This window comes from Astyanax mexicanus, chromosome 15 (genome assembly GCF_023375975.1).
Source record: "Astyanax mexicanus isolate ESR-SI-001 chromosome 15, AstMex3_surface, whole genome shotgun sequence".
NCBI classification, from domain to species: domain Eukaryota; kingdom Metazoa; phylum Chordata; class Actinopteri; order Characiformes; family Acestrorhamphidae; genus Astyanax; species Astyanax mexicanus.
In genome coordinates this window covers 23,616,501-23,641,215 of record NC_064422.1, presented here as the reverse complement: position 1 = coordinate 23,641,215, position 24,715 = coordinate 23,616,501, and the positions used below count along the sequence as shown (strand labels likewise).

General features: G+C 41.3%; 2 protein-coding genes across 14 annotated transcripts; one reads left to right on the top strand and one right to left on the bottom strand.

The window, feature by feature from the left end:
- Positions 1-886: 886 nt before the first annotated feature.
- On the bottom strand, positions 887-17,840 carry tnrc6ba (trinucleotide repeat containing adaptor 6Ba). Of its 8 annotated transcripts, none has more exons than XM_049464481.1 (22): positions 17,751-17,840; positions 14,946-15,033; positions 14,803-14,824; positions 14,279-14,629; positions 11,387-14,155; positions 11,004-11,171; positions 10,667-10,839; positions 10,440-10,508; positions 10,119-10,325; positions 9,792-9,914; positions 9,426-9,545; positions 9,017-9,160; positions 7,873-7,989; positions 7,326-7,524; positions 5,169-5,315; positions 4,919-5,071; positions 4,643-4,786; positions 4,456-4,548; positions 4,063-4,296; positions 3,851-3,921; positions 3,406-3,545; positions 887-3,136 (listed from the first exon to the last, which is right to left on the bottom strand). In XM_049464481.1, exons 2-22 carry the CDS (start codon positions 15,000-15,002, stop codon positions 2,566-2,568), a joined length of 6,072 nt encoding a protein of 2,023 aa, XP_049320438.1. In that variant the 5' UTR covers positions 15,003-15,033; positions 17,751-17,840; the 3' UTR covers positions 887-2,565. The 8 variants fall into 8 exon arrangements, with proteins under 8 accessions (XP_049320438.1, XP_049320437.1, XP_049320432.1 ...); XM_049464480.1 differs by lacking the exon at positions 17,751-17,840 and adding an exon at positions 17,074-17,354; XM_049464475.1 differs by lacking the exon at positions 17,751-17,840 and adding an exon at positions 15,971-16,051.
- On the top strand, positions 16,000-22,665 carry si:ch211-141o9.10 (probable endonuclease 4). Of its 6 annotated transcripts, none has more exons than XM_007251259.4 (8): positions 16,000-16,128; positions 19,404-19,612; positions 19,698-19,907; positions 20,652-20,831; positions 21,072-21,203; positions 21,665-21,769; positions 21,915-22,044; positions 22,342-22,665. In XM_007251259.4, exons 2-8 carry the CDS (start codon positions 19,426-19,428, stop codon positions 22,397-22,399), a joined length of 1,002 nt encoding a protein of 333 aa, XP_007251321.1. In that variant the 5' UTR covers positions 16,000-16,128; positions 19,404-19,425; the 3' UTR covers positions 22,400-22,665. The 6 variants fall into 6 exon arrangements, with proteins under 6 accessions (XP_007251321.1, XP_007251320.1, XP_022524943.1 ...); XM_007251258.4 differs by having other exon boundaries at positions 16,117-16,240; XM_022669222.2 differs by lacking the exon at positions 16,000-16,128 and adding an exon at positions 16,384-16,481.
- The last annotated feature ends 2,050 nt before the right edge of the window (positions 22,666-24,715 follow it).

The window sequence follows — 24,715 nt, the reverse complement described above, 5'->3', positions numbered from 1 at the left end:
GTAAGACTGTCAAGATGCATGAAAACTGTAATTAAAAACCAGGGTTATTCCACCAAATATTGATTTCTTAACTCATTTTATTATAAACTTTTTTATTTGCAATATTTAAGCATCTTATTTTATTTCAGCCATTTCTAAGTTTCTGAAAATAAACGCTCTAAATGACAATATTTTTATTTGGAATTTGAGAGAAATGTTTGTTGTTTATAGAATAAAACAACAATGTATATATACACATATAAATATCAAAATCAGAGACAATGATTCAGGTCTCATATTTTTTCAGAGCTGAATAAGCAAATAATATTAGACCAAATACCATTAGAGACCATTCCAACGTCAGTTTCTTTACTAAAAAAAATCCTGTTTGTTTCTAGTTTTATTGTGTTTGTCCATAATTGTGTCTTACTGTACTGTGGGTACAAATGTTAAACACTAAGAGAGTTCTATTTAAGAGCTTCTATTTTGTCTTTTGTATAATAATAAACAAAGACAAGAACCACTTCATGATGCCACACAACTCCGGTGATTAATAAGGTTGAGGTACAAAAAAAGTTATGAAAGTGTGACTGCTCATGGTTTCGAAAATACAGTGGAGTTATTACAAAAATAAATTCATGTTACACTGGGAAAAAAAAATCAGCCCAAAGATGATCAAAACTTAGCAGGACTGCTACAGGAGCCATGCTACCAGAGCCATGTTGATTGTTTGCTTTGAAAAAAAGAAAGAAATTACAAGGACTCGACTGATCTCTGAAAAAAGAGCATCAAAATTAGAGCTCTGCTCAGTGTAGGCCAAAAATGCTTAAGGATGGGTATTACATTATTGTGCTACAAATAACAAACATGATAAAAGGACAAATAAAAGTTGGCACACATGACAAAGAAACTTTAATTCAACCTTTATTAATCGTCTTGTTCTTTTGTTAAATTAATTTTCCTTTTTCTTTGTAAAATCAGAAAACAAACAACCTGAACAGGAGTGATAAAGCCTGCCTTAATTTAAAATGGTACACAACAACAAAAAATAAACAATTGGTAACTTTTAAGTGTTCCTAAAACATCCATCCAGCTCAGCTTGGTACAATAAGTTTGGCATGTCTCAGTATGAATGCCTTCAGTTGGTTGTTTCTTCTTTTTCTTCTTCTAAAAAAAAAAAAGAAAAAAAAAAAGACAAGACAAAACAAAAACAAAACAAAAAGCTTTTTCTCTTTAATATTATTGCAATTCAGACAATATATAAAACAAAAAAAAAGGCTGCTAAAACCACAACTTAAGAAATATTCATTAGTGCCAATGTTCTCGAACTTTCCATCTACACTCACACGTTTCTGCATACACTTATCCAGCACACAGACGCCAAAAGACCTGAAATAAGCTGTCACACATACATTTATTCGCCTCCCTAACCAGCATAGATATTAGCAAACGCACAGCACGCTTTGTAAATCTCTCAAGGACACACATTCACTGATGCCACACTAATGCTTCGTGTCACCTCCTCCATTTAAGGGCTTCTCTCATGCACACGTAGGCCAAAAGGGTGCCTTGTACAGCTAATTAACATCCAAGTGATCATAGTCATAGTCATGACGAACTTGACTGAAGAGGAAATGAAAAGAAAAAAAAAGGAGAAAAAACGAGGTCAGCATATTAAGGAAGAGAGACATCTCTGGATTCCACTGTTCCACATTTAAAACAAATAAAGACAAAATACAGTCAGACATCAGAACAGCGAGGCCAAGTGAAGTGTGTTTGACTTTGCCAGTAAATGGGAGCTGTAACAATATGAAGAATCCTCTATGCCGAGTGTTCAACATCACATAGAACATTGTAATGATGCATACATATTTGTCATTTTCATCCAGTTTTTATTTTTCCATGTGTTTAAGGTCCAACTGTTTATTTTTTTTTTTTTTTTGTTCAAGTCTTGCTGTAAAAGTCTTCATTTAAGGATAAAAGGTGTACGAGGGATGTGTAGGCATGTGCGTCTGTATATCAGTCAGCAGTTTTGCACTGCAAATACTTATGAAAAACAAACAAAAAACAAACAAACAAACAAACAAACAAAAAACAATGGCCGAGCTTCATACTCTGAATCTCCATGCTCCTGAGTATGGACTTTATAATGGATATCGGATTATGGAGAGCAGGGTCTGGAGCACGGCTCCTGTGTGAAACTGATGTGTTTAACAGTGTGTGTACATCTGCAACCAGTGTTGTCTGAAACTCATAATGTCATAATGCATTTTGGTATTTGTAATAATGACATTTGTGTAAGTCAGCATTTGAATATATTTGAGTGTATGTATGGATCTGTACCATGTATCTGAGTGCATCTAATATAATTCTTTTGGCAAATGTGTTTACTAATTACTGTATATCAAATGTACTCTGGGACTATCCACTGAGGTTACGTATGCAAATTGTTCATTTGACAGTGACTATATGCTTGTATTTAATTAACTGTAGATATATAAGTGGGTGCTTTTTCAATATACTCATGTTTTTGTCCTGTGTGTGCTGTGCTGTGTGTGTGTGTGTGTGTGTGTGTGTTTGCGTCAGTCAGATAGAGTCGGACCCGCCACCCAGCAGGTCTCCAGGCAACAGTGCTGCAGGGCTGCTCATTTGGTGCCGGTCTTCCAAAGCAGGAGACCCCCACAGGCTGCTGCTGGGGTACCCTGCTGCCATGCCCCCCCAAAGCCCCTGCCTGGACGGCTCCACGCCTGCCGTGCCGCTGCCCATTACACCTCCGCCTGCACCGTTGCTCCACTGGGCGAAGATGCCCAGACCGGAGCCTTGGGCTGAGACTGGATCAGGGGAGTTGCCCGTACCGTCCAAACTCTGCCAGCCAGACCCTGCAGGTCCACCAACGGCCCCGTTGTTGCTACCTCCTGCAATAGTGCTTCCTCCACCAGGCCGCTCCCTCTCTCCACCAGGTATACTCCCGGCACTTCCAGCACCCACTGCTCCGGGGCCAGACGACACCGCCGCTCCTGTTGGCCCGGTAACGGCGCCGCCCGCACTGGCTCCAGTTGTGCTCCCAGCTCCACCTGCCTGGGAATGTGCAAAATAGCGAGCGACCTCCTCCTCGCTCACAAACTCAGCCAGGATTGTGGTGTTGCCCAGAACGCACCTGGGTGGAAAGGGTTCAAATTCAGTTTTTTTTTTTAACAAAGCAAAAAAGATTTATTTAAACAAACAAACAATTCACTCATTATACCCCTTTGAAATTAATGCTGATTATAAAGAAGCTATTTTTGATTTAGATTTTTTGATGACAGACATTTTTAAATATGTTTTTTTTAAATATCAGGTAAATTCAGTAGATTTACAAAGTGACTTTACTGCATACAATTTGCAGTCATGAAGAATAAACATAGACAACAATGAACATTAACGTACATGTGCAGGGCACTCTGAGCTTTGGCTGCTTCTTGGCGAGTACTGTAGCGAATCAGAGCACTGCCCTGGGTTAGACCAAGGTGAAAGGTCAACAGTGGACCATGCTGCATACAGATAGTGCGCAGTGTGGAACCATCAATCTATATAGGAGATGTGAGAAAACAATTATCCAAAAAATATACATATTTTTTTTTACAATGCAATAAAATACAATACAATGACAAGTAAATCAGGCCAGAAATATCAACATTTTTCCATCACTCAACATATTAGAATAGTGGAAAAATTACCCCACTTCTTTTATAAAAAGTACCTGATGATTGCTGCTATTTTTTAAAATAAGATTTACAAAAATCTTATAAAATCTTGCAGAAATTGAATAAATTTGCATTTCTATGAACAAAGCAATAGTCACATCTTTCTTTTCACTTTTTTACCAGCATACCTGGGGAGTAAGATTACTTAGCACCAGCCAACAGCTTCCCCTTGAAGCTCCACCATCACTCCATGTTGAGCCTAATTAAATAGACAGACAGCCAGACACAGACAGAAAGAAAGAGAGTGAGTAAGCACATCCTTGTAACAAAAATAATTAAAATACATTTACCTATTTGTAAAATGCACAAGTCAGATACACAGTTGTTGAATATTTCACACCTGAGGTCATGACATTACCAGGCCCGTATCTGCTTTCTTGGCTGCCTCCAGAGCCACCCCAGCCCCTGCCCAAGCGTGGTGCTCCTCCCGCCCACGGGGACACAGAGGGCTGCTTCTGATGGGTTAGTCCAGGAGGTGGGCGTGGCAGCTGGGAAGTGCTGCGATTGGTCTTCCAAGGCTTGTTGTGTCCAATAGGCTCAGGGGGCCAGCTTGGCTTGTACTCTGTGTACTTAGCTGTGGGCACAGAACAGGAAATAAATCGTACAGCCTTCCAGCGATTTATGCCAGGGATAAAAGGGGGAAAGTTTGGGACAAGCCAGAGTGTATGCCAGCTGAGACGGTGAGAACTAGTAACAGTAGTACACACGGTGACAAAAACAGCTTCAGCATTACCTGGATTGTGTGCATTGTTGAGGGGGCTGTCTGAGGCACTGTAGGGCCAGGCACCAGGTGAAGGCAGCAAGGTGTTTAGGGAGGGGGTTGATTCTGAATGCGAACACACAATTCAAGAAATCAAATACAACTTTGTTTTTTTTTTGTCTCAACAGGACTGAAATGTTTCTGTTGTGGGAATATGTACCTGTGTTATCTCGAAGCAACGGGTGCTCAGTATCATTGATGCTCGACACGGTCGATGAGCTCAGTATACCTCCAGGGGTCATGTAGGGGTCTGATTCTGGATCAACACTCGGAATTCCTTTCCAAGGCACCCCTGGCTGGAATTCTATAACAAACCAATAAACCCAATGACAAATCACTCTGTAATGTTTAAGAAACAAACAATAACATCATTATCAGGAGTAAAAACGAATATTGTGTAACAAAAACGTTTTAGCCACTGTTAAATCTAATGTACCTGGAGGCCATGTGGATGTGCCCGTTTTGTTTCCCATTTTGTTCCCAGGGGTTCTCTGCCAGCTGTCTGAAGGCACACCCAAACTATCCACCCCCAGCATCTCATACTGGGAGTATGGCGAGCTACCTCTCTTCACAGGAGCAGCAATGGGGCCTAAAAAATAACATAACAGATCATTAACTGTAGAATTAAAAAAAAAAACGCACTCACAGCTAAGGCAAAATAATGATAATCTACAGTCTACACTCACCATTTTTGTGAATTGCGCTGTCTGGAGAGGAGGGAGCTGGTGAGTGACCTTCCATCATCCATTTAAACCGGGATTGCTGTCCACCTCCTTCTTTTAAACCAGAAGAAGCACCAACCATTGAACCCAACTCAAGGCCAGAACCAAACCCTGATGGTTTCGGAACAACAGAACAGGCTAATTAGCAACAAAGAACTGACATTTGGTTGAGACAGACAGCAAAGGTTAATGTAAGCATACAGCAATATGGGAATTCTTGGTCTGCACTGGCCAGTGTCTGTTTTGCCTTGCAAATACACAGACATGCCACTGACATGATGAGTCAAGAGACAGGACTTTGTCTCCCATGAGTTTTGCCATGACCCAGAGAAGCTAAATACCACTGACCTGCAGAGCACGATTGTCAAAATGAATGTGGATGTGATGTGGATTTCTGCCAGATTTGCTTGTCTGTTTGCAAAGACAATTCAATCCAGACGCTGCTAATCATGATCATTACCACCCACTGTGCTGTCCACTGTGCATGGTAATGCATTCTATGGCACATTCCAGATACATGTGCATGGTGGAATGAGAAACGTTGAATGGCCACTAGAGTTTACATTTACATTTAAGGTATTTAGCAGACGCCCTTTATCCAGAGCGACTTACAACAGTGCTTTGTTGTTTAATTCAAAATATCTATAGCTAGTATGTAGATTAGGATAAAAACACACAAAAAAGCTTGATGATGTTTAGAACCCCCCCCCCCCCCCCCTTTTTTTTAAAGACTAGTTTAAGAACTCTTTGAAAAGAGGAGTAGTCAGTCAACGTTTGAAGACCACAAGGGACTCTGCTGTTCTGACACCCAGTGGAAGTTCATTCCACCAACTTGGTTTGTTTTCTGTTGGTCTTGAGGGATGGTGACTCGAACCGAGCCGTACTGGAATCTCTAAGAGTTTTTGGTACAGATCTGGCTTTGACCATTGCCATTAATTAGGAAGGAGCTGGTCTGTTTTTGGATTTGTAGGCCAGCGTCATGGTTTTGAATTTGATGCGGGCGGCAACAGGAAGCCAGTGGAGGAAGGAACGCAGAAAAGGAGTCACATGACTGAACTTCGGAAGATTGAAGATGAGTCGTGCTGCCACTGATTCTGAACTAGTTGCAGGGTTTTGGTGGCTCGCAGCGGAAGACCAGCCAGTAGAGAGTTGCAGTAGTCAAGTCTTGAGAGGACAAGAGACTGCACAAGCACCTGAGTGAGTTTAAATTGTCTGCTGATCCCGAGCCGCTGCCCAACAGTTGACCCAGACCAAAGGCCAGCCATGGCCGTGAACTCCCACCACTTTCCTTGGTGTGTTCAGGTAAGGAAGGCCTATTTCTTACCCAGGGTCGGGTCAGGCTAGATTTTTTGGGCACGATCTATGCCCTAATGTCCACATAACTAACAAAAATGTATTGTCCCATTCATCTGGCACTCATTACGAGGCCCTGCTCGAACTTTGCTCATTTACATCACCTTGCCATGAGCAGGCTGGCAAATGTTAAAGCTCACTCACAAGATAACATCTTAACACTCAAACAGATTTTCCTTATACATTCATTCCAAAAATATCCCCTTAGCGAAATTGTATAATTGTACAATTGCTAACAAATCCTTCAGATCAGTAAGTATTGTTGACAAGTTTACATATCGTTACACCATAAAAGTCCAATATCCAGTCTTATATGCATATATTGCACACACGTCATTTCTAGAATATTACAGACCACATTATTCCTAGATGTTAATTTATTTACAGGGTTTTCAGAGAGATTTCAGTCAAATCTAATACATTGGCGTTGTTAAGAGTTAACATGATTTACTCATTTTGCCTAGTATTTACTAAATCTATCATTTTGGATTTTTTTTGTGTAAATATTTCTTAAATCAATATAGGTTTTAGTCATGCCAGTGTTTCATTACAATAATCATCTACATTAATTTGAACTGCATGATGCCAAAATACATCACACATTTATCCAACAGAACATTTCAGCTACAAATAAGTAATGCAATATGTAGTTTAAATATTATTCTACAAATTCATTCTAAAGCATAAGCAAGAGTGTACATAATACAATACGAAATGTTCATACTGCTCTAATCCTATTTAGCAACCACAAAACCAGACTGAGCTCACCTGAATATGCAGCTGATGATTTCTGATGCAGGTCAGCTACTGAGCCTCCCATGGCAGGGTGAGTAAGGGAGTCAGGCATGGGCATTTTTGGACCACCACTGCCAAGGTGAGAGGGGGACAGCTTAGAGCTCCCACCTGTACTACCCACCTGCTGCTGTTGCTGTCTCTGCTGCTGGAGAACAGCCATGATTCTGGCAAGCTGTGAAACAATAATACAGATTACAAGGAGTGTATTGCAACCCATTAGAATTCATGAACCTTTAAAATTTAAAAACTCTGTCCAGAACATTTTCAAGTGCCAAAGCACTCACACTGGATAAGCTACTCTCACTAGAATAAGAAATTACATCATAAGACCAAGCACATCACACAAAAGAGCTCTGTGGAGAGCCTAACAAGCTTAAACGTAAGGGTTTAGCTAAAGACTTTAAATCACTGGTGGCAGTCATGAATGGCCCAGATCAACTGTGTGAAAGAGAGTTGGAAAGAGAGAGCATGCTACTGTTTCACTGTAGTGCACTGTGGCTGCAGGGTTTATAAACCATACCTGTTGTGGGTCTGCTTGCTGACGCACATTTGGAGGGAACTTGCGCTGGTTCTGCAAAAGCTGCGGCTGTTGAGGCTGCTGCTGTTGAGGCTGCTGCTGGAGGAGCAGCTGACAGGCCTATGAAGTAGCCAGAGTATCACATAATTAGAAGATCATATAGAAATCCTATTCAGGGAACAAAAACAATACAAATCAAAGTAGTTGTTGCAATAAGCCTCATTGCAATAACTATTTTGATTTGTGTTGTTTAAATAAATCAAAACAAATACCACTCTTTTTAACAACGTAGAGCTTAGATTTTCTACCTGAACCCGACCCAACCCGAGGCCCGGCGTGAACTTGGGCATGTTTACCACCACTTTTGCTCATAGTGGCTGTTTGTTTTTAGTGCTATATTTATTTTATATAAAGCTATGGTGTAATAATCACAATATAGGTAAGTAACAAATCCATCTGTTTTAAATAAAAGTTGCACAAGTTAGAAATGTTATAATCACGCAGCTCTGGGGCTCACGCACACATCTGCTCCTCTACTTGTTCGCTGTTTGTAGCTGTTCTTAATTAACATTTTGTCTTAAATAACAGGTCTATGCTTCTTTAGTGTTGCAATGTTAATACCATCATTCTAAGCAAAATTTTGCTCATTCAAACAGCTCCAAAATATTTTAACGCTCTACTTACTAAAAAAATGTCGGGTTTAACTCGGACTCATAATGACAGTATACGGGGCGGGTCGGACTCGGGCAGAACGTGCATGAGCTGGATCGGGCTAGATTTTTTGGGCCCGATCTAAGCTCTAGTTGACATATCAGATTATTCAAATTAACCTGTTAACTATTTATTTATTGAGGTCACGCCCTTATATTGTACAATATGTCAAAAATATAATTACTGTGACAGAGCAACTTAGTCCAAAACTGTTTGTGATTTTGCTCAACACACTCCAAATTAAACTAATCGGTTAATTTCCAGGCAGATAAATTACCAAACTAAGCAGACCTCAGGGACAAGAAATTATTTTGCTTAATCCAAAGGTCTATTCAATGAAAAGAAGAAATACCTACCAAGCCAAGACTAATACAACAACCCAGACTAATGAATAATTCTGCAGAAGAGAACAGCCAGCAGCAAATCTGACACTCACCAGCTGGAACTGAATTTGAGGGGAATAAATGCTGCTGAGCATGGCGATGTTCTGTGGGGAAAGCTGAGGTGGAAAAACCCCTCCACTGACTCCTCCAACGCCACAGCTTGGAGGAGGCATTTGCTTCAGAACAGAGCCTGGCACCTAAAGGGCAGCATAATAATTAACAGATTATCTATGCATCATTTTCCCAACCAGTTTACAGTACAAACGTAAAATAACTGACTTAAACACATTATTTATTTTAAACTTAATTAAAACTTTTTTCCTCCTACTTCACAATTTCATCAGTGCTGTGAAACACATAAGCTTTCATCACTCGTTTGCTACATTGCCCCCCAAAAAACTAAGTTGACCAAGAACACACTTTGAACCAAACCATTGATTTAATACTTGAAAGGCTCTCTACCTGAGGTGACAGGAACTGATGAGGCACTTGCGCTCGTACAGTCGGGTTAATGGGTGGCACTCCTTGCTGGTGCCTGGGTTGCGCCATCCCACCACTACTTCCAAACATATGACTACCCATCTGTGGAGAAACAAGTGAGAAAGGAAAGTATGAACATGTGCTTGAACAAGTCCATGAGTGTAAAACTACAGTAGGGGTGAAAAGCTTACCAAGAGAAATAACAGAGATAAATGGGTATTTGGGGTGACACTTGGGTTTGGACAATGAATGTGTATAATTTTTCAGACAACATTTAAAAGATAACTGGCCAAAGGTGATACAGTGAGACTGAGATGGGCTAAGAGAGATACATTGCCACAGCCTTACTTGTCTAGGGGGATTGGGGTGGTTGTAGAGGGGAGAGGGCTTGAAGACTGTGGGTGGAGAATATGGAGAACAAGGCCCCTCCTCCCCAAGGCACCCATCCTGATTGGTGAAAGGCAAGGTCTGCTGATCACAGAGGGCGAAGCAGACAGGGCCAAAGTAAAGGGTTCAATAAAGGGAAACAGGTGTGAGAAAGGGGGAGAATAAAGGGAAGTTAAGAATATTTGAAAAGGAAAACACAGGGATACAGAGGGTGCTCAGTTAACCAAGCAAAAAATGATAAAAAGTCAGAGACTTCAGAGAAGCAACCAGTTGACCGGTTGTAATTACCTTGTCATAGTAAGGCCCAGGCTCACCAGGCCCCACCTCTTTGGAACTAGACGAACGGAAGACTACGCCTCCTGGCCCTCCACGACCTCCTTTGCGCATATCTCCATTGTAGTCACTCAAACCCACTCCTCGTTTGTCTCCATCCATCTTTTTATCTTGAGGAGGGCCAGGGGCCAGATCCAGTGGACGGCCACTGGGATCCTCTCCCTGAAAGATGGATTTAAAAAAATAATAAAATGCACGCGTATTGTTCTTCGAACAAACGAAAGAAATGGCTGTGTAACACTATATTATAGAAATAGGCACTAAAGCAACACTTACCAGAATCCCCATGTTAGAGAACTGTCTATTAATAGGGTTTATCCAAGAGTCTCCACTTTTTATTGGACCCTGAGGGAAAATTAGCGCACATTAATCTTAGTATTTACCTCAACGTTAACTACTGCAACTAGATTACATTCATTAACTACAGCTTTCAGAACTGTTTAGATCTATCTAGATCCAGCAAGGTTCTAGTATTTCCTATTAAACCAATGTTGGCTTGTTACCTTGTTTCCCTTCTTGTTTCCCCAGCCCCCAGAGTTATAGGAAGAGCTGCTGCCTTGAGATCCAGCACTGTTCCACATTACGCCCCCTTCTTCCTCCTCTTCCCAGCTGGAGTGGCGTGAAGCACTAACAGATCCCTCTCGCTCACCCCAACCTTCTTGCATAGACTTTGAAACTGCAGAACACAAATACATTGACAAGCTCAATGGCAGAGACACCTGGGGTTTTGAAGCATAAAGGTAACATAAGCTTTTTACATGAATATATACTGATTCTAAAGCATTTTTAGGAATGACTGCAAGTTTAGAATATCTTAATTAAGAATTGCCCATAACTCACCAGATTTTACTGGGTTGGGAGATGGGTTACCCCAGCCCGAGGCATTCCCAGTGTCTTCTGGGTCACCCCAACCACTAGGTATTTCTGTGGGCTTGCCCCAAGCTGCAGTGCCGTTGTCCACACACGGACTGGAGGGAGAGCCATTCCCTCCCCATCCAGACGGAGCTACTGGAGAGCATTGTAAATCAGAAATTAGTCATTATATAAATTGCTTACAGTTCGACCCCCGGTCCTTGTAGTATCCAGATATTTGATGCAAGAAAAGCTGTTATACAATATGTGAGGTCTCTGTGTTCAAATTTTACCAGACTTTACAATACCTAAAAGAGCAGACAAATTACAATCATTTTATTGTTGGTTTTATAAATGGCAAGTGTTCTTACCCATTGCAGGGCCCTTGTTGGAGGAGTGCGTGAGGTTCACATCTCTGCTTGCAGGAGCTGCAGGCTTCCTTACTGATTGAGGTGGAGGAGGCCCCTGGGGCTGAGCCTGCAACGGTTGGTCAGATGGGTCATTGTTTTTGTCCCAATAATTGACATAGGCATACTTATTGGGATCACCCCAGGCAGATGTTCCATCATCTATTTCCTTTTTCCTGCTTATAGACTGTGGCGAAGGCTCCTCCCAACCACTAGGGTCTGAACTGCTTCCAGTTCCACTGGATATTTGAGGTATGGGCCCTGAGGTCCATCCTGAACTTTGGCTCTGGGCTGAAGAACCACCTTGTCTTCCCCAGCCCCCTTGCATGGCCCCTGTATCCAGCGACTGCGACTGCTGGGGCTGTGATTGTTGCTGCTGTTGTGCCTGACCTTTCAGAGAGGCCGTCTGGCTGTTTGGCATCTGTGAAGGGTGTACGCTGCCACCCCAGCTTGAGTGAGATTTGTTTCCCATGTTCCCCCCTCCTGTCCCAACACCTCCTGTCTCGGTACCTCCTGCTCCCCAAGCTTTTCTTGGAGCTCCTTCATCCCAGCTGCCCCATGTACCTACTTCTGAATCTCCACCTGTACCTCCACCATCCTTCCCACCACCCCAACCCCCACTGCTTGTCTTTGACTCACGTTCTCCCCATTCATTACCGCTTCTCTGTCCCCAATTTCCCCCATCTCCTCTTCGCATCTCTTTCCAACCTCCGGTCCCTTTCTCCTCCTGACTGTTTCCCCAGTCTCCACCTGCTGGAGTACCCTGTTGTCGAAAATCACCCCATCCACTTGACCCGCTCCCTGCTGTGTTTTCTCTCCACTCCTGTCCCTCACTGCCCCAACATTTTCCTTGGCTCTCAGATGGATTTGGCTCTCCCCAGCCCCCAAAATGCTTGCTCTGCCCCCCTGATGAATTACCCACTCCACTTCCAACCTGTGAAACACCAGGGTTTTGAATACTGTTGCCAGAGGGTTGTGGACCTCGACTGGGCAAAGAGGAACCACTGCTGCTACTGCTGCTATCCCAGCCTTCACGAGGTGAGACCGATGGGGGTCCGACGATGGAATTGGAATTTGAGTTCTGGGGTGCACCAGGAATCAGTGATGAAGATGATGGGGCAGTGGTTGATGTTCCAGTAGAGCCAGAATACAGTGGATGGCTTGGTGCAGAAGATTTGGCTCCACTTGCTGCTCCTCTATCTGCCTCCAAGTCCCATGCCACATTCTGTCGAATCTGTGTCTGTCCCCATCCCGTGTTTGACAGCACTCTAGGGTCTAGGTCCGTCCGACTAAGCAGACTCTGTAAGGCCACTTCAGCGTTGCAAGGCTGTTGAGAGCGGTGGTGGCCATGGTGCTGATTGCCACTTCTCGAGTTTTCTGCACCACTTGAGGATAAGGTACCTCCTCCGCCTCTGCTGCCTTGACCTCCCCATTCACTGGTGTCTCCTGTCCCTCCATCTCCTCCAGTTCCTTTCTGATTGTCCCAAGCTCTTATCATAGTCGAAGGTGTAGAGGAAGAAACTGAAGGGTTGCTTACGCTGCCACCACTGCTGCTGCTGTTACTACTTGAGCCACCTCCATTTCCACCACTTGGATTGCCAACACCGCTTGAATTACCCCAATCCCCAACTCCCCCACCCCATTCTCCCTGAGATACCCCAGATATCTGACCACCATTTCCGGTGCCCCATGTACTTCCACCCTGTCTATCATCTTGTCCTCTGAACCCCCATGAGTTTCCCCCTTCAGCAGAGACAGAGCTTCCTGTTGCTCCACTCTCCCAAGCATCAGTCCTAGAGGCACCCGTTTTGGAATTTGCAGGAAAAGGCTGAGCTCTCCAAGCACATGAAGAGGCGGAGGAGGAAGACGAGGCAGAGAGATCCCCACCACCTGAACTTCCACAGTCCAGATCACCTCCTTCCTTCATGCCTGTGTTTTTTGGTCCAGCTCCTGGCTCCAGTGCCGCACCACCCCAGTCTCTACAGGATGGCTCTACGTCTCTGTATTGCATTTGGTGAAGTTGGTGCTGATGAGAGGCTTGATTCACAGAAATGGAGTTGTTGGCAGACAATGACTTTGAGCTTTGGAGAGGAGTGGGGCCACCCTCTGTTGCAGCTGCCCCAGCCCCATCCTGTACCAGAGCTGGCCAGGCAGAGGGGTTGGCATTAGGGTTAAAGTTGGCACCTGGAATTCCGCAGCTGACGCCAACAGAGCAATCAGTCCCTGGGAGAGGGGAGGCTTTGGATATGGGGGGTAATGACCCTGCTGCTACTGCATTTCCTCCTATGACTCCCTGGGACCCCCAAACAACACTACTAGGCTGCATACATTCATTGGTTGAACAGGAGGATGAAGGTGGGGAGGGGCTACCAGAACTGACACTTTTCCCTCCGTCATTCCCTCCTCCCACAGCCTTTGGCTGCTGCTGGAGGTGCCGTTCACCCCATGAGGCACTGCAGTTCGGTACTACGCTGCCATCTGCTCCTCCAGTAACTGTCGCATCTCCTGTTCTGGCCCCGTCTCCAGCAGCAATGCTGGGCCATTCCTCCAGGTCCGACCCATCCACTATCACTTTCTCCCTGCCCTGAGAGAGGGGCTGGCTGCCAGAGCTTGCCCCCCACATGGAATTTGCATAATTTGAAGAAGTAGTAGTAGAAGAAGCAGCGATTGATGAGGAGGATGACGTGTGGGACAGAGAGGGAGCAGCTGGACCTGCAGAACCCAGGCTGGAATCTGGAGAAAGGATACAAAAGAAAAATCTTCAGAACTGATCAAGACGAAACAGACAAAACCTGACATTTTCACACTCAAGTAAATTATTGATGCATGTTGTACCAATGTATAAATGTGTGTCACCTGAAGCAGCAGTCACTGCTGCACTGGGGCTGTCTCCCCCATTGTTGCTTCCCCCCAGCAGCATGGAGGACAGTGGAGGCTGGCCCCTTTTCAGTAGCACTTTGTGGTCCTGCTGGCAACGGAATCGAGGGGGCACTTCTCGGGGCATGTAGCGCTGGGGGGCCTGGGTGCTGGGGGAGGGCTGTCCGTTGGCCACCGCCGGCCGCTTAGCATTGTTCCCACCCTGAGGGGGGGTGCCAGCAGCCGGGGTGGCAATGGAGGAGGTTGTAGAAGGAACAGGGCCAGGGCTAGGGGAGACCGAGTTAGGTGTGGCAAGAGACTGGGCAGATGGGGGCTTGGTCAGTTCTGGCACTGTCAATGCAGGGGAAAAAAATACCAATTAGGGAAGAAAAACGTATCAAACATTTGATGATTAAAGTAATATAACAAAGTGACCAACACACTGGCATCCAAACACAAAACTTCATTCCAGCTACAAGATTCAACACACCTGATTTACATATTAGTGTAATATTGTGAATTACCTTTGTTTTTTTGCTCGACCACCTACAAAAAAATGCACAAAAAAGAAAAGTTCAACAGGTTAATGATAGCATCATTAAAAGATGTGTTTAAGTTATAAAGGTTTAGTGTATCATAGTAGCGGTACATGTGATAAGACAATAACCTTCTGTGAGGTTTCCCTTTTTCTTTTATCTTCCTTCTTCCTTTTCTTGTCTTCCATGAACTGCTGTTCCCTTTCCCGGTGCTCCTTTCTAATAAAATAAAAAGACATTGCAATTACAGATTTCCCCCATGTACGTTTTTTTTTAAAGAGGAGAAACTGAACAACACACTGATATATGGAATCACAAGAGTGAGTTGTCCTTTTCTGACTGTGATCTCCCTGCCTCTCAGCTACACCATTTATCCAAAAGCAATCAGCGTGAGAAGTGATGCCAGCTGCAGTGGTGGACAGTAACAAAGTAAATGTAATTCCTTACTGTGCATTTTCCCCCTGACTTTTTACTTTAATTCTACTACATTTCAAAGTCACATACCTTTTTTGATACTGAAGTAACTACGTTTAAATACGGTTTATTTTTACTCAAGCTGCAACCTAAAGGAATTATTTTTTTGCAAGACATAATTATGAGATAAGACATTATGAAATACTGTGTCATAATTAAGAGAAAATAAGACATAATGAAACAAGCCAATGAGAGGAAAAGACATTGAGATACTAAATCATAATTAACTGACAAGACATGATGAAGCGTAAGACAATGATGAAACGTAAGACAATGATGGTGACAATTGAGACACACAACAATTATGAAACATAAGACATAATTGAGATGACGTTAGGAGATACTAAGTCAGAATTATGAAATCCCAAGTCATAATTATGAGATACAAAGTCAATGATAAACCGTAAGACAAAATTATGAGAAGTACTACATTTTAAGACGTAAGACAATTATGAGATACTAAGTCACCATTATAAGACATTATGATGAAATGCAAGACAAAACTGTAAGAAGTACGACAATTATGAGATACTAGGTCATAATTTTGACATGAAAGATTTGGGGGTATTCTTATAATTTTAACTTAGTATCTCATTATGATTTAGTGGAGGACCTTTATTTTACTTGGTAACGTCTTTAAAGATGATTATTTAACTTAAGTTAGTTTTTAATTTATACCCACACTACAAACCAATGAGTCGCGGCTTTAAACCGTAATGTCAAGTAAGGCATTGGGGGCACCTACAGACCCCGATCATTTGAGGGGGGACACACAAAAACACCGGATTCCCTGAGCGCATCATTTAAACTGTAGTCCTCACTCGGGCGGCGTTAGTAACGGTAGGTTAGCGTTAAGTTCGCTTTATCGTGTGAATCGGCTCGTATATTTTGACACTACTGCCTCTCCTCCATTCACCCGCCCATTTCCTTCTGAGCTTGGCATTTGGAGCAAGTGCGTACAATCAACTCTCTAACTACATAACCGTATCGAAACATCACCATCTTAGTTAGTCAGCGTTTAGCCAAGTAGCTAGGTTAGGAAGCGTTAGCTAGATTAACTGTAATTAGCACGAACTGAATTAGCTAGCGTTATTAAACCCTCCAAAGACTCAAGACTTCAGTTCAACTGATCCTATAGCAAGAGAATCCGAACTGGCTGTAACGTTAGCAGTTAACGTGTACGATGTTAATAGGTAACGTTAATGGTCATGGTGGTTGTTAAACGAGGAATCTTCGTTGAATTTAGCTATAGCGGGGAGCAAAATAACGAAAGACAGTCACAGACAAGCAGACGGTGTGCAGAAGCTAGCTTGATGAGCTAGCTAACGCTATCTAATGTTAGCCAAGCTAGATGGTACAACTCGCGTTCAGCAGCTGGCTATGCTAATCTAGCTAGCGTTACTAGCGTTACAATCCCCTGTCAAACAGACGCGCCTCGCCCAAACATTTTCACCGCCTTATCTCCCAAACCAGCGGCGGTCTCTCTGTGTTAATGCTGATATTTAAAACCTGCTCGGTAAGCCAACTAATGTTGATATTAGACAGCTAGCTTAGCTAAGAGCTGCAAGAAGATTTGCGCTGACAGGCTGGAAAACCCAGCAGCTTGCACAGGCTAACGCTAGCTAAGTGTGCTAAGCTAATGATGCTAAGCTAGCTAGCTACATTTCCCAGTCGTCGAAAACGTCGAAAGCGCATTGTTTTAGTCTGTCCAGCGACTAGACCTCGTTAAACGTTAATTTGTTAAAGTATTTTTTTCTTTTCAGTCGATGGAACAGAGCCACTTACCTCAGGAATGAACCCTACATGAAATTCAGCTCGCTGTGCAGCTGCTACTGCTAGCTTAAAGTGCTTCAGTGCGAAAGTCTAAAATTTGAGGCATTCGAGGCGACTTGAAATACATTTACTCCATCGAGTTCCCAACCGTGCAGCCGCTGACGAAAGTACTCTCTCTGCAGTGCTGATCTGTAACGATGTACTGTATTACGACAATGTAAACGAAAGGAAAAAGAATGCAAATTCGTCTTTAAAGCGCTGAAAAGTCAGTTGGTTGACGGTCGGCCATTTTCCTGCTCGGTGTGAACTGTGTGTGTGAACAGCTTTTGACGGAAAGGGGGGGCAGCCAAGGGAAATTTTTGACCTTCACTATTAAAGCTAAAAGTCCACAGACCCTCGCTGGTCGAGAACCGAACATATGTGCAGTTACATTAAAAGTTTTAATGTTTAATAGTTAAGAACTCAGAACATCAGAATGAGAAAGTCTTTTATTATAGACAGTCATTTACATACACCCCCCTCTTCAGTAAAGGCTACCCAAACAATGACGTCATGTTTCAAAAAGCAGCCAGCCAGCCACCGTCATAAAACAGCTTTTATGTGCTTAACTCGGTAAGCTAGCTAATAACTAACACAAACTGCGCTAGAAAAAAGTAGCTGTAAAAGTGGTATAGAAAGTAAAAACCCACCCCACGTTTTTGTTCCAGCCGCCTGGGCTGCGCTGAGCTGTAGCAGAGCAGCCTATTCAACTGATCCAAATCCTGGGATGGACTTTTAGTGTCTGGACCTGGACTGCCCTGTAACTAGCTATGTAAGCATGAGGGCGATATTCAGGTGAACCCGTGTCCCGGTTAAGAGGAAAAGTCACGTTCAAGTTACTAAAATAACGTAAAAGGTAGGTTTTTTTGGTGAAGTTTTTCCTTAGCTGAAGGCTCTGAGCTAGTTAAGGACCTGTGTAACTACATTACTATCAGGGGGGTGTTTTATCTAGATAAAGGTGTACTGATTAAGAGCCACACAGCGGCGCTCTGTCATCACATTAGCATGCAAATCACTCTTCACCCTCTCAGTTACTAGGCAGAAGTGTGAGGGTTAGACTAGCCTGGTATGGTTAGTAGTTTTGTATGTAGAATTGTATGTAATGTAATGTGTATTTTAAACATGTGCAGTTTTAACTCGTGGGGTTTGACTCGTGATATCTGGGAATATGCAATTTTTTACTAGTTAAGAAGTTAATATACATATCTATAATTGGAGCTTACAGACATGTATAATAAGATAGTGTTAAATAAACTATAATTTAGTTTATAAAATCCAGCTCTGGAAAAAAAAATAAGAGACCACTTCAGTTTCTGAGTCAGTTTCTCTGATTTTACTGTTTATAGGTATATGTTTGAGTTAAATCAACATTTGTCATCTTGTCATGTTCTCCTCCACCAGTCCTCCACACTGCTTTTGGAAACTCAATGCCACTCCTGATGCAAAAATTCAAGCAGTTCAGCTTGGTTTGATGGCTTGTGGTCATCCATCTTTCTCTTGATTATATTCCAGAGGTTTCAATTAGGTAAAATCAAAGAAACTCATAATTTTAAGTGGTCTTTTACTTTTTTTTCAGAGCTGTATACACTTGTAGAAGTGTAATAGATAAAAGAAAGTAAAATTCCATGTAAATCAGTGATAACACATAACTAGTCAAAATTATATTAAAGCTATTTTATTTTGGTAATATGTCTAGTAGTGATGTGCCATATCACATCATACACAATAATATTGCTAAAAATTCTGACAAGATAAAAAAAACTCCATATAGTGATATTGCAATATCCTTAAAAGCAGTCTATTTTGTATTAATGTTGCAATTTACAGTAATTACTTTTAATTGTTTGTTTTCAATAATTATCTATGCCACAACAACATATGGCACACTTTAGGTTTGTGGTACACTTTTGTTGTTACACTTTATTTTTTATACACCATTTACACTATACTATTATTTATTTATACAAAATCAGGGTTTGGTCAGTTTCCATTTATGAAGCAGACAAACGTTTATAGATTTTTGGTTTCTATTGAATGTATTAAAAATGGATATTCTTGAAATAGAAAAAAAAAATTGTCGTATCGCCAGAAATAGTGTTATCACATGAATTATGAATTTGTGTATAGGAGTCTTAACAACTATGACTCCCCAGAATAAACAATAGGTGATACAACTATACCCTTGAAAAATTTAAATGTATTTGTTTGGTAGATTTTAATCATTTTTTTGTCTATTGGACAAGTAGCAATGCTAAAAGGTCTAAGTTGTCTGAATGATGCTATTGCTGTCTGGTGTCCCTCAGCAAACTGAACTTTGGTATAAGTATGGGTCCACGAAAGAGAGGAGAAAGGAAGAGAAAAGCAGAAGAAAATTCTGCTCAAGATGAAGAGGTTGCAGATACAAGTGGAGCAGGAAAATCATCTGAACGCAGTGCAGGTAAAGTGGTGAGCGGAAAGAAGAGCCGGACTAAAGGAGGAAAGAAATACATTGGTGCTCATGTCTCTATATCAGGTAAGTAAAATACAGCATATGATGCTGATTTTACTCAGAGAAATGTAAGAATGTAGGATGTTTAATAATTCCCTACTTTCTAAAGGAGGCATATGGAAAGCAGTGGAAGACAGTGTGGAGCTGGGGGGACGCAGCTTTGCCTTATTTCTGGGCTCCCAGCGCACCTGGCAAAGGCCGGCCCTCGATCAATCTGCTGCAGTAAAATTCCAGAAGGCTTGTGCTCAGCATGGATTTGACCCGACACATATCCTTCCTCATGGATCTTACCTGATGAACTGCGGCTCACCCAAGCAAGGTTTGTCCACCACATTTAAACGTTGATGGCCACAGGTGAAGGTAAAGCTGGTTCAGTTTTATTTCATCTTAAACGCCTGCTGCATTTTATATTTAATTTGATGTTTAAATCAACAGTTTGTCCAGACACCTGGTTTATAGTACTGATGTTTAGCTTTATTTCATCTTAAATGCCTGCTGACTTTGTGCATTTTTATATTTAATTTGTTTATGTTTAAATCTACAGTTTGTCCAGACTACTGGTTTATAGCTCTGCTATCCCTTATGTCTTTTTCTAACAGTGTGCGAAACCATATACATTTGTCTGACTGGGAATATTTTTACTTGATATGGTTGATGACTTAATTAGGGAGTTTAAACAGTGCTAACCAAATTGGCTCTATATAAACATACTGAACTCGTTAGCTCCATTAGAAACAAACCTCTTGTTGCCTTCACACAAAACTCAAATTTCAAATCAGCAACCTTTTTGGAAAAGAAAATAAAGGAAATTTTAGAGATTTTGTACATTTCGTTCCAGGTCATTTATGAGCTTTTTAACTGGTCCATGATTAAAGTTGTAAAAAACTACCAGATTCAAATTATGTCAACATTCGAAAAACTACAACCTCAGCTGTAAAGGCCGAAGTAAAGTACCTGATGTAATAAACTTTACTTTCAGTCCATGCTAAGACAGATATCGGTTTAAATAATTATCTAAATATAGGAGCTTCTGTTGTTCTGCACTTTTTTTGCTGTGATTCAGATGTGTTTACTAAGAGCCAGGCCATGCTGGTCGATGAACTAAGTCGCTGCAGTGCTTTGGGCCTCACTCAGTTTAATTTCCACCCTGGGGCCTCCATTGACTCCAGCACAGAGAAGTGCATCGAGAGGATTGCCCAAGCTATAAACCACGCTCACAATCAAACATCTGCTGTCATCACTGGTGATGTTCTCATTCAGCCATAAACACATTTGATATCCATGTTATGAACACGTGTCTACTGTTGCTAGATAAGAGAAGATTTAAAAAATATTTACCATGTTGTGTTTTTGGTGCTTCAAATAAAAAGTGATATGTTACCTTTCTAGTTATTTGAATTTTCTATTGAACATTTATTCTTTGTTTTCTCTCTCTCCCTTTCTCTGTATAATTGTGCCTCTACATGTCTCAATTTCCAAATAGTGCTTGAAAATATGAGTGGACAGGGGAGTACTGTAGGCGGACAGTTTAATGAGCTGAAGAGAATAATTGATCGCGTTCGAGACAAGACACGTGTTGGAGTGTGTCTGGACACATGTCATGCATTTGCCGCAGGTGAGAACTGGAGCAAAGTTATGTCTTTCTGTAACTGATGTAATTTCAGGTTAGATAAAAATGTTTGGCTGTAAATACATGAGAATAATATAGTATAGCATCATATTGTTCATAATTTGGGGACTTGAAGTGAGTGATATAAGACTTATATACACATAACAGTAAGAAAAAAATACAATAATAGAATGATATGTAATGAAAAAGAATATGTTTACATGCATGTGAGTATGTCTATGTATATACAATCTATTGCTGGTCCTAAATCTACAGTAATCTGTAGATCATCCACATGTGAGATGTGAGATATTTACAAATAGATACCTAAATGATTATAACCACTGCAAAATAATCAGAAAAAAGTGTGCATATGCAACATTTATTTGGAGTGCAAATTTTTAGTTTGTAAACTGTAATTTGAAATTTAGTAAAAAATAAAAATACATGTCTGTTTGTCGCTGCAGGTTATGACATTTCAAAGGCTGGAGGAGTGAAATCTATGCTTGATCAGTTTGATCAGGAGGTTGGGTTGCATTACCTGAGAGCATTTCATCTCAATGACTCAAAAGGTATCCTTTCCATGTTTTCTGTGGTTAATTATATATTATGCAATTCATATTGAAATATTATTCCTTTGACAATTGTAGCTGTAATTGCTTCATACTCTACAATATTGGTAAAGTAGCAGATTCACAGTCCTCTGTTTTTTTACAGGTATATTGGGCTGTCACTTGGACCGCCATGAGGACATAGGGTGTGGGAATATTGGGATCTCAGCTTTCCGAGACATTGTGAATGAGCCTCGCCTGGACAACATCCCTCTCATACTTGAGACTCCCGGACGGTAATTGTTTCAGTTTCACACTGTGGAGAAAATACATTATTATTTGGCATTATTTAGAAATATGTATGATTGGTCAGGATACTCACAGCCCATGAGCAAATATTAAGTAATTGTTTAGATGTTTATATGCATAATGCAGTGACTATGGTGATGCAAAAGTTGTGAAAGCAGATGTGGAGAAAACTATATGCTGTTAATCTCTGCTGAATAGTTTTACTTTAAATGCATGGTATATTAACATTATATATTATGGTATAATGTATTTAAAGCCATTTTCTTTTTGTCTTTTCTTTGCAGCCCAGGTTTTGAGTACGCTGAACAAATAAAGCTTCTATATTCTCTTTGTGAGGACTAGAAGACCCTGAGGACTCTTCGCAAGGCAAAGATAAAGACAAGGCAAAAGCCTTAATCCTTCTTTTTGTTCAATTCTGTTCATAACCAGCAATCTTTTGATCTTATATTTTGTTCCTGTTACAACAAATTACATTGTTGAATTTAAATAATTCAGATATGTTCAGTGTGGCACTGTATGAATTGTATTGTTTATCAGCAGAGGGAGCCGTTACCCAACCAAAATCCTTGTGTGAGTTTGACTGAGTAAAACAGAACACGTCCACTTTCGTCCGTTTACTGTCTTGCTTGTTCTTAATAGTTTCTTCTTAATAGGAAATAACTCATTTAACCTTATCCACCTCTTCTACCACGCCTTGTCCACACTGCTGCTCAGGTGCAGCTGTTTGAATGCATTAAACAACTCGCCAGACCACACACGAACACCGCTGACCTCCAATAAACACAATTCCATTGCTTCAGCCTTGCCATATGCAGACATGGAACAGTCCAAGCTCAGACTGAACCAGGCTGAAATGGAATCTAGCTCTGACAGCTACCTAAAATTCATGAGGTGTTCCTGGACAATGAGGTCTCTGATTGAAGTCGCAGTTTTTTGGTGCAGCGGCGTCTCTGAGGCAGGAAACATGTCTGAGTGTGAAATTTCGACAGGAAGGGAAAGGTGCCTGACTTAGGAATTTTTCTCCCTCTCAGTGCCAGCCTACAGGAAATGCCAGTCAGATTTACATCCAAACTAACTGACCTCCTGGATTCCAGTTTACACCACAGGGCTGGACACAGTTTGCAAAGATGTGAAAGCTCAGCTTTATTTAGCACATAATACAAATAACAATCTGACAGCAAATAAAAATATAGAAAATCTGTTTTTTTTTTATCCCAAATTTGTTCCAGCGATCTAAGTGCATGAGTTTTACTTCCTGGAGAGCTGTAAGATATAAACTGAAAGCCTAAACTGAAAATGTTTGTATAAAATAATAGTTTTATTCTTGGTCACAATTGTGGGAAAAGTGGTGGGAAACTAAAGAGGCAAAAGATGCATCCTCTGATCAGTTTATACACTTATCATCAAGGAAATAGTTGCAAAAATAGTGGCACCGAAACGGAAGTATGCAATGCTAGTCAGAAGGAAGATAAAGATTACCTGAACAATAAGCTACAAGAGTAGTGTGTAAAGCATGTGTAACATCACATGCCAGACACTACAAGAGGAGTTGTAGAGGTTCCTAATGGCAATCCCATGCAACTTAACTATTCTACCGAATGTGAGTGGCCATGGAAAGCTCTTGAGACGACAGCAGTATGTGGATGAGCATTGTCTTGTTAGAAAAAGCATACTGAAGTGTCTGTTCAGAAAAGTTAGTGCCACTAGTTGCAGGATATTTTTTTACGTAACTTTGGGCTGTAAAAGTGCTTGTAACAAAATCGAACAAAACTCTACCTCGCATACCAGATCTTCTGGACATGTGACAAGCGAAAAACTGTTCACCTTGGGAATGATCACAGTGCCCCCATGTACAGATTTGTTGATCTCCACCAAGACATAAGTGAGAAGGTCCACTGAAGATGACCAACCACGATTCTATATCACTCCATGACAGTCTGCCATGACTCCCTACCAAATTTTATTCCTGTCAGTTGATCCTAGAAATCTAGAATATAAACTGAGGCAGTGCACTGATATAATGCTGTACATTTTGCTCATAGTGTCTGCTGGGTTAAAGTGTTCAAGCATCTTGGAAACATCCTTTCATACAGTAGGTCAAGGTCTAAAGCTCCACTTAAAAATGATGAGTTTCTTCGATTCTGCTGAATTGAAAACCTCTGGAATATAATCAAGAGGAAGATGGATGATCACAATTATCAAACGAAGCTGTTCTGCTTGATTTTTTGCACTAGAAGTGGCATAAAGTTGTCCAAAAGCAGTGTGTAAGACTGGTGGAAGAAAACATGCCACGATGCATGAAAAGTGTGATTAAAAACCAGGGTTAGTCCACCAAATATTGATTTCTGAACTCTCAAAACTTTATGAATATGAACTTGTTTTCTTTGCATTATTTGAGGTCTGCAAGATTCAGATCTTTTTTGTTTTTTTCAGCCATTGTCTAATTGACAATATTTTTATTTGGAATTTGGGAGAAATGTTGTCCATAGTTTATAAAATAAAACAACAATGTTCATTTTACTCAAACATATACCTATAAATAGCAAAATCAGATAAACTGACACAGAAACTGAAGTGGTAAATACAAATAAAAAATACAAGTGATCAACTGTCAACAGTAAATGTGGGCCAAAGTCTTATACCACTAGTCACATGTTT

What these genes read in the sequence shown, in the direction of transcription:
- tnrc6ba (XM_049464475.1), bottom strand. Translation starts at nt 16,020, where the DNA reads ATGCCTTACTTGACATTACGGTTTAAAGCCGCGACTCATTGGTTTGTA. An exon ending in CTGGGCCTTACTATGACAAG is followed by an intron (nt 9,915 to 10,118) that starts GTAATTACAACC and finishes CTCTGTGATCAG; the next exon opens with CAGACCTTGCCTTTCACCAA. An exon ending in GTTGCTTCGAGATAACACAG is followed by an intron (nt 4,549 to 4,642) that starts GTACATATTCCC and finishes GTTCGCATTCAG; the next exon opens with AATCAACCCCCTCCCTAAAC.
- si:ch211-141o9.10 (XM_007251259.4), top strand. Translation starts at nt 19,426, where the DNA reads ATGGGTCCACGAAAGAGAGGAGAAAGGAAGAGAAAAGCAGAAGAAAAT. An exon ending in CTGCGGCTCACCCAAGCAAG is followed by an intron (nt 19,908 to 20,651) that starts GTTTGTCCACCA and finishes GCTGTGATTCAG; the next exon opens with ATGTGTTTACTAAGAGCCAG. An exon ending in AACATCTGCTGTCATCACTG is followed by an intron (nt 20,832 to 21,071) that starts GTGATGTTCTCA and finishes ATTTCCAAATAG; the next exon opens with TGCTTGAAAATATGAGTGGA.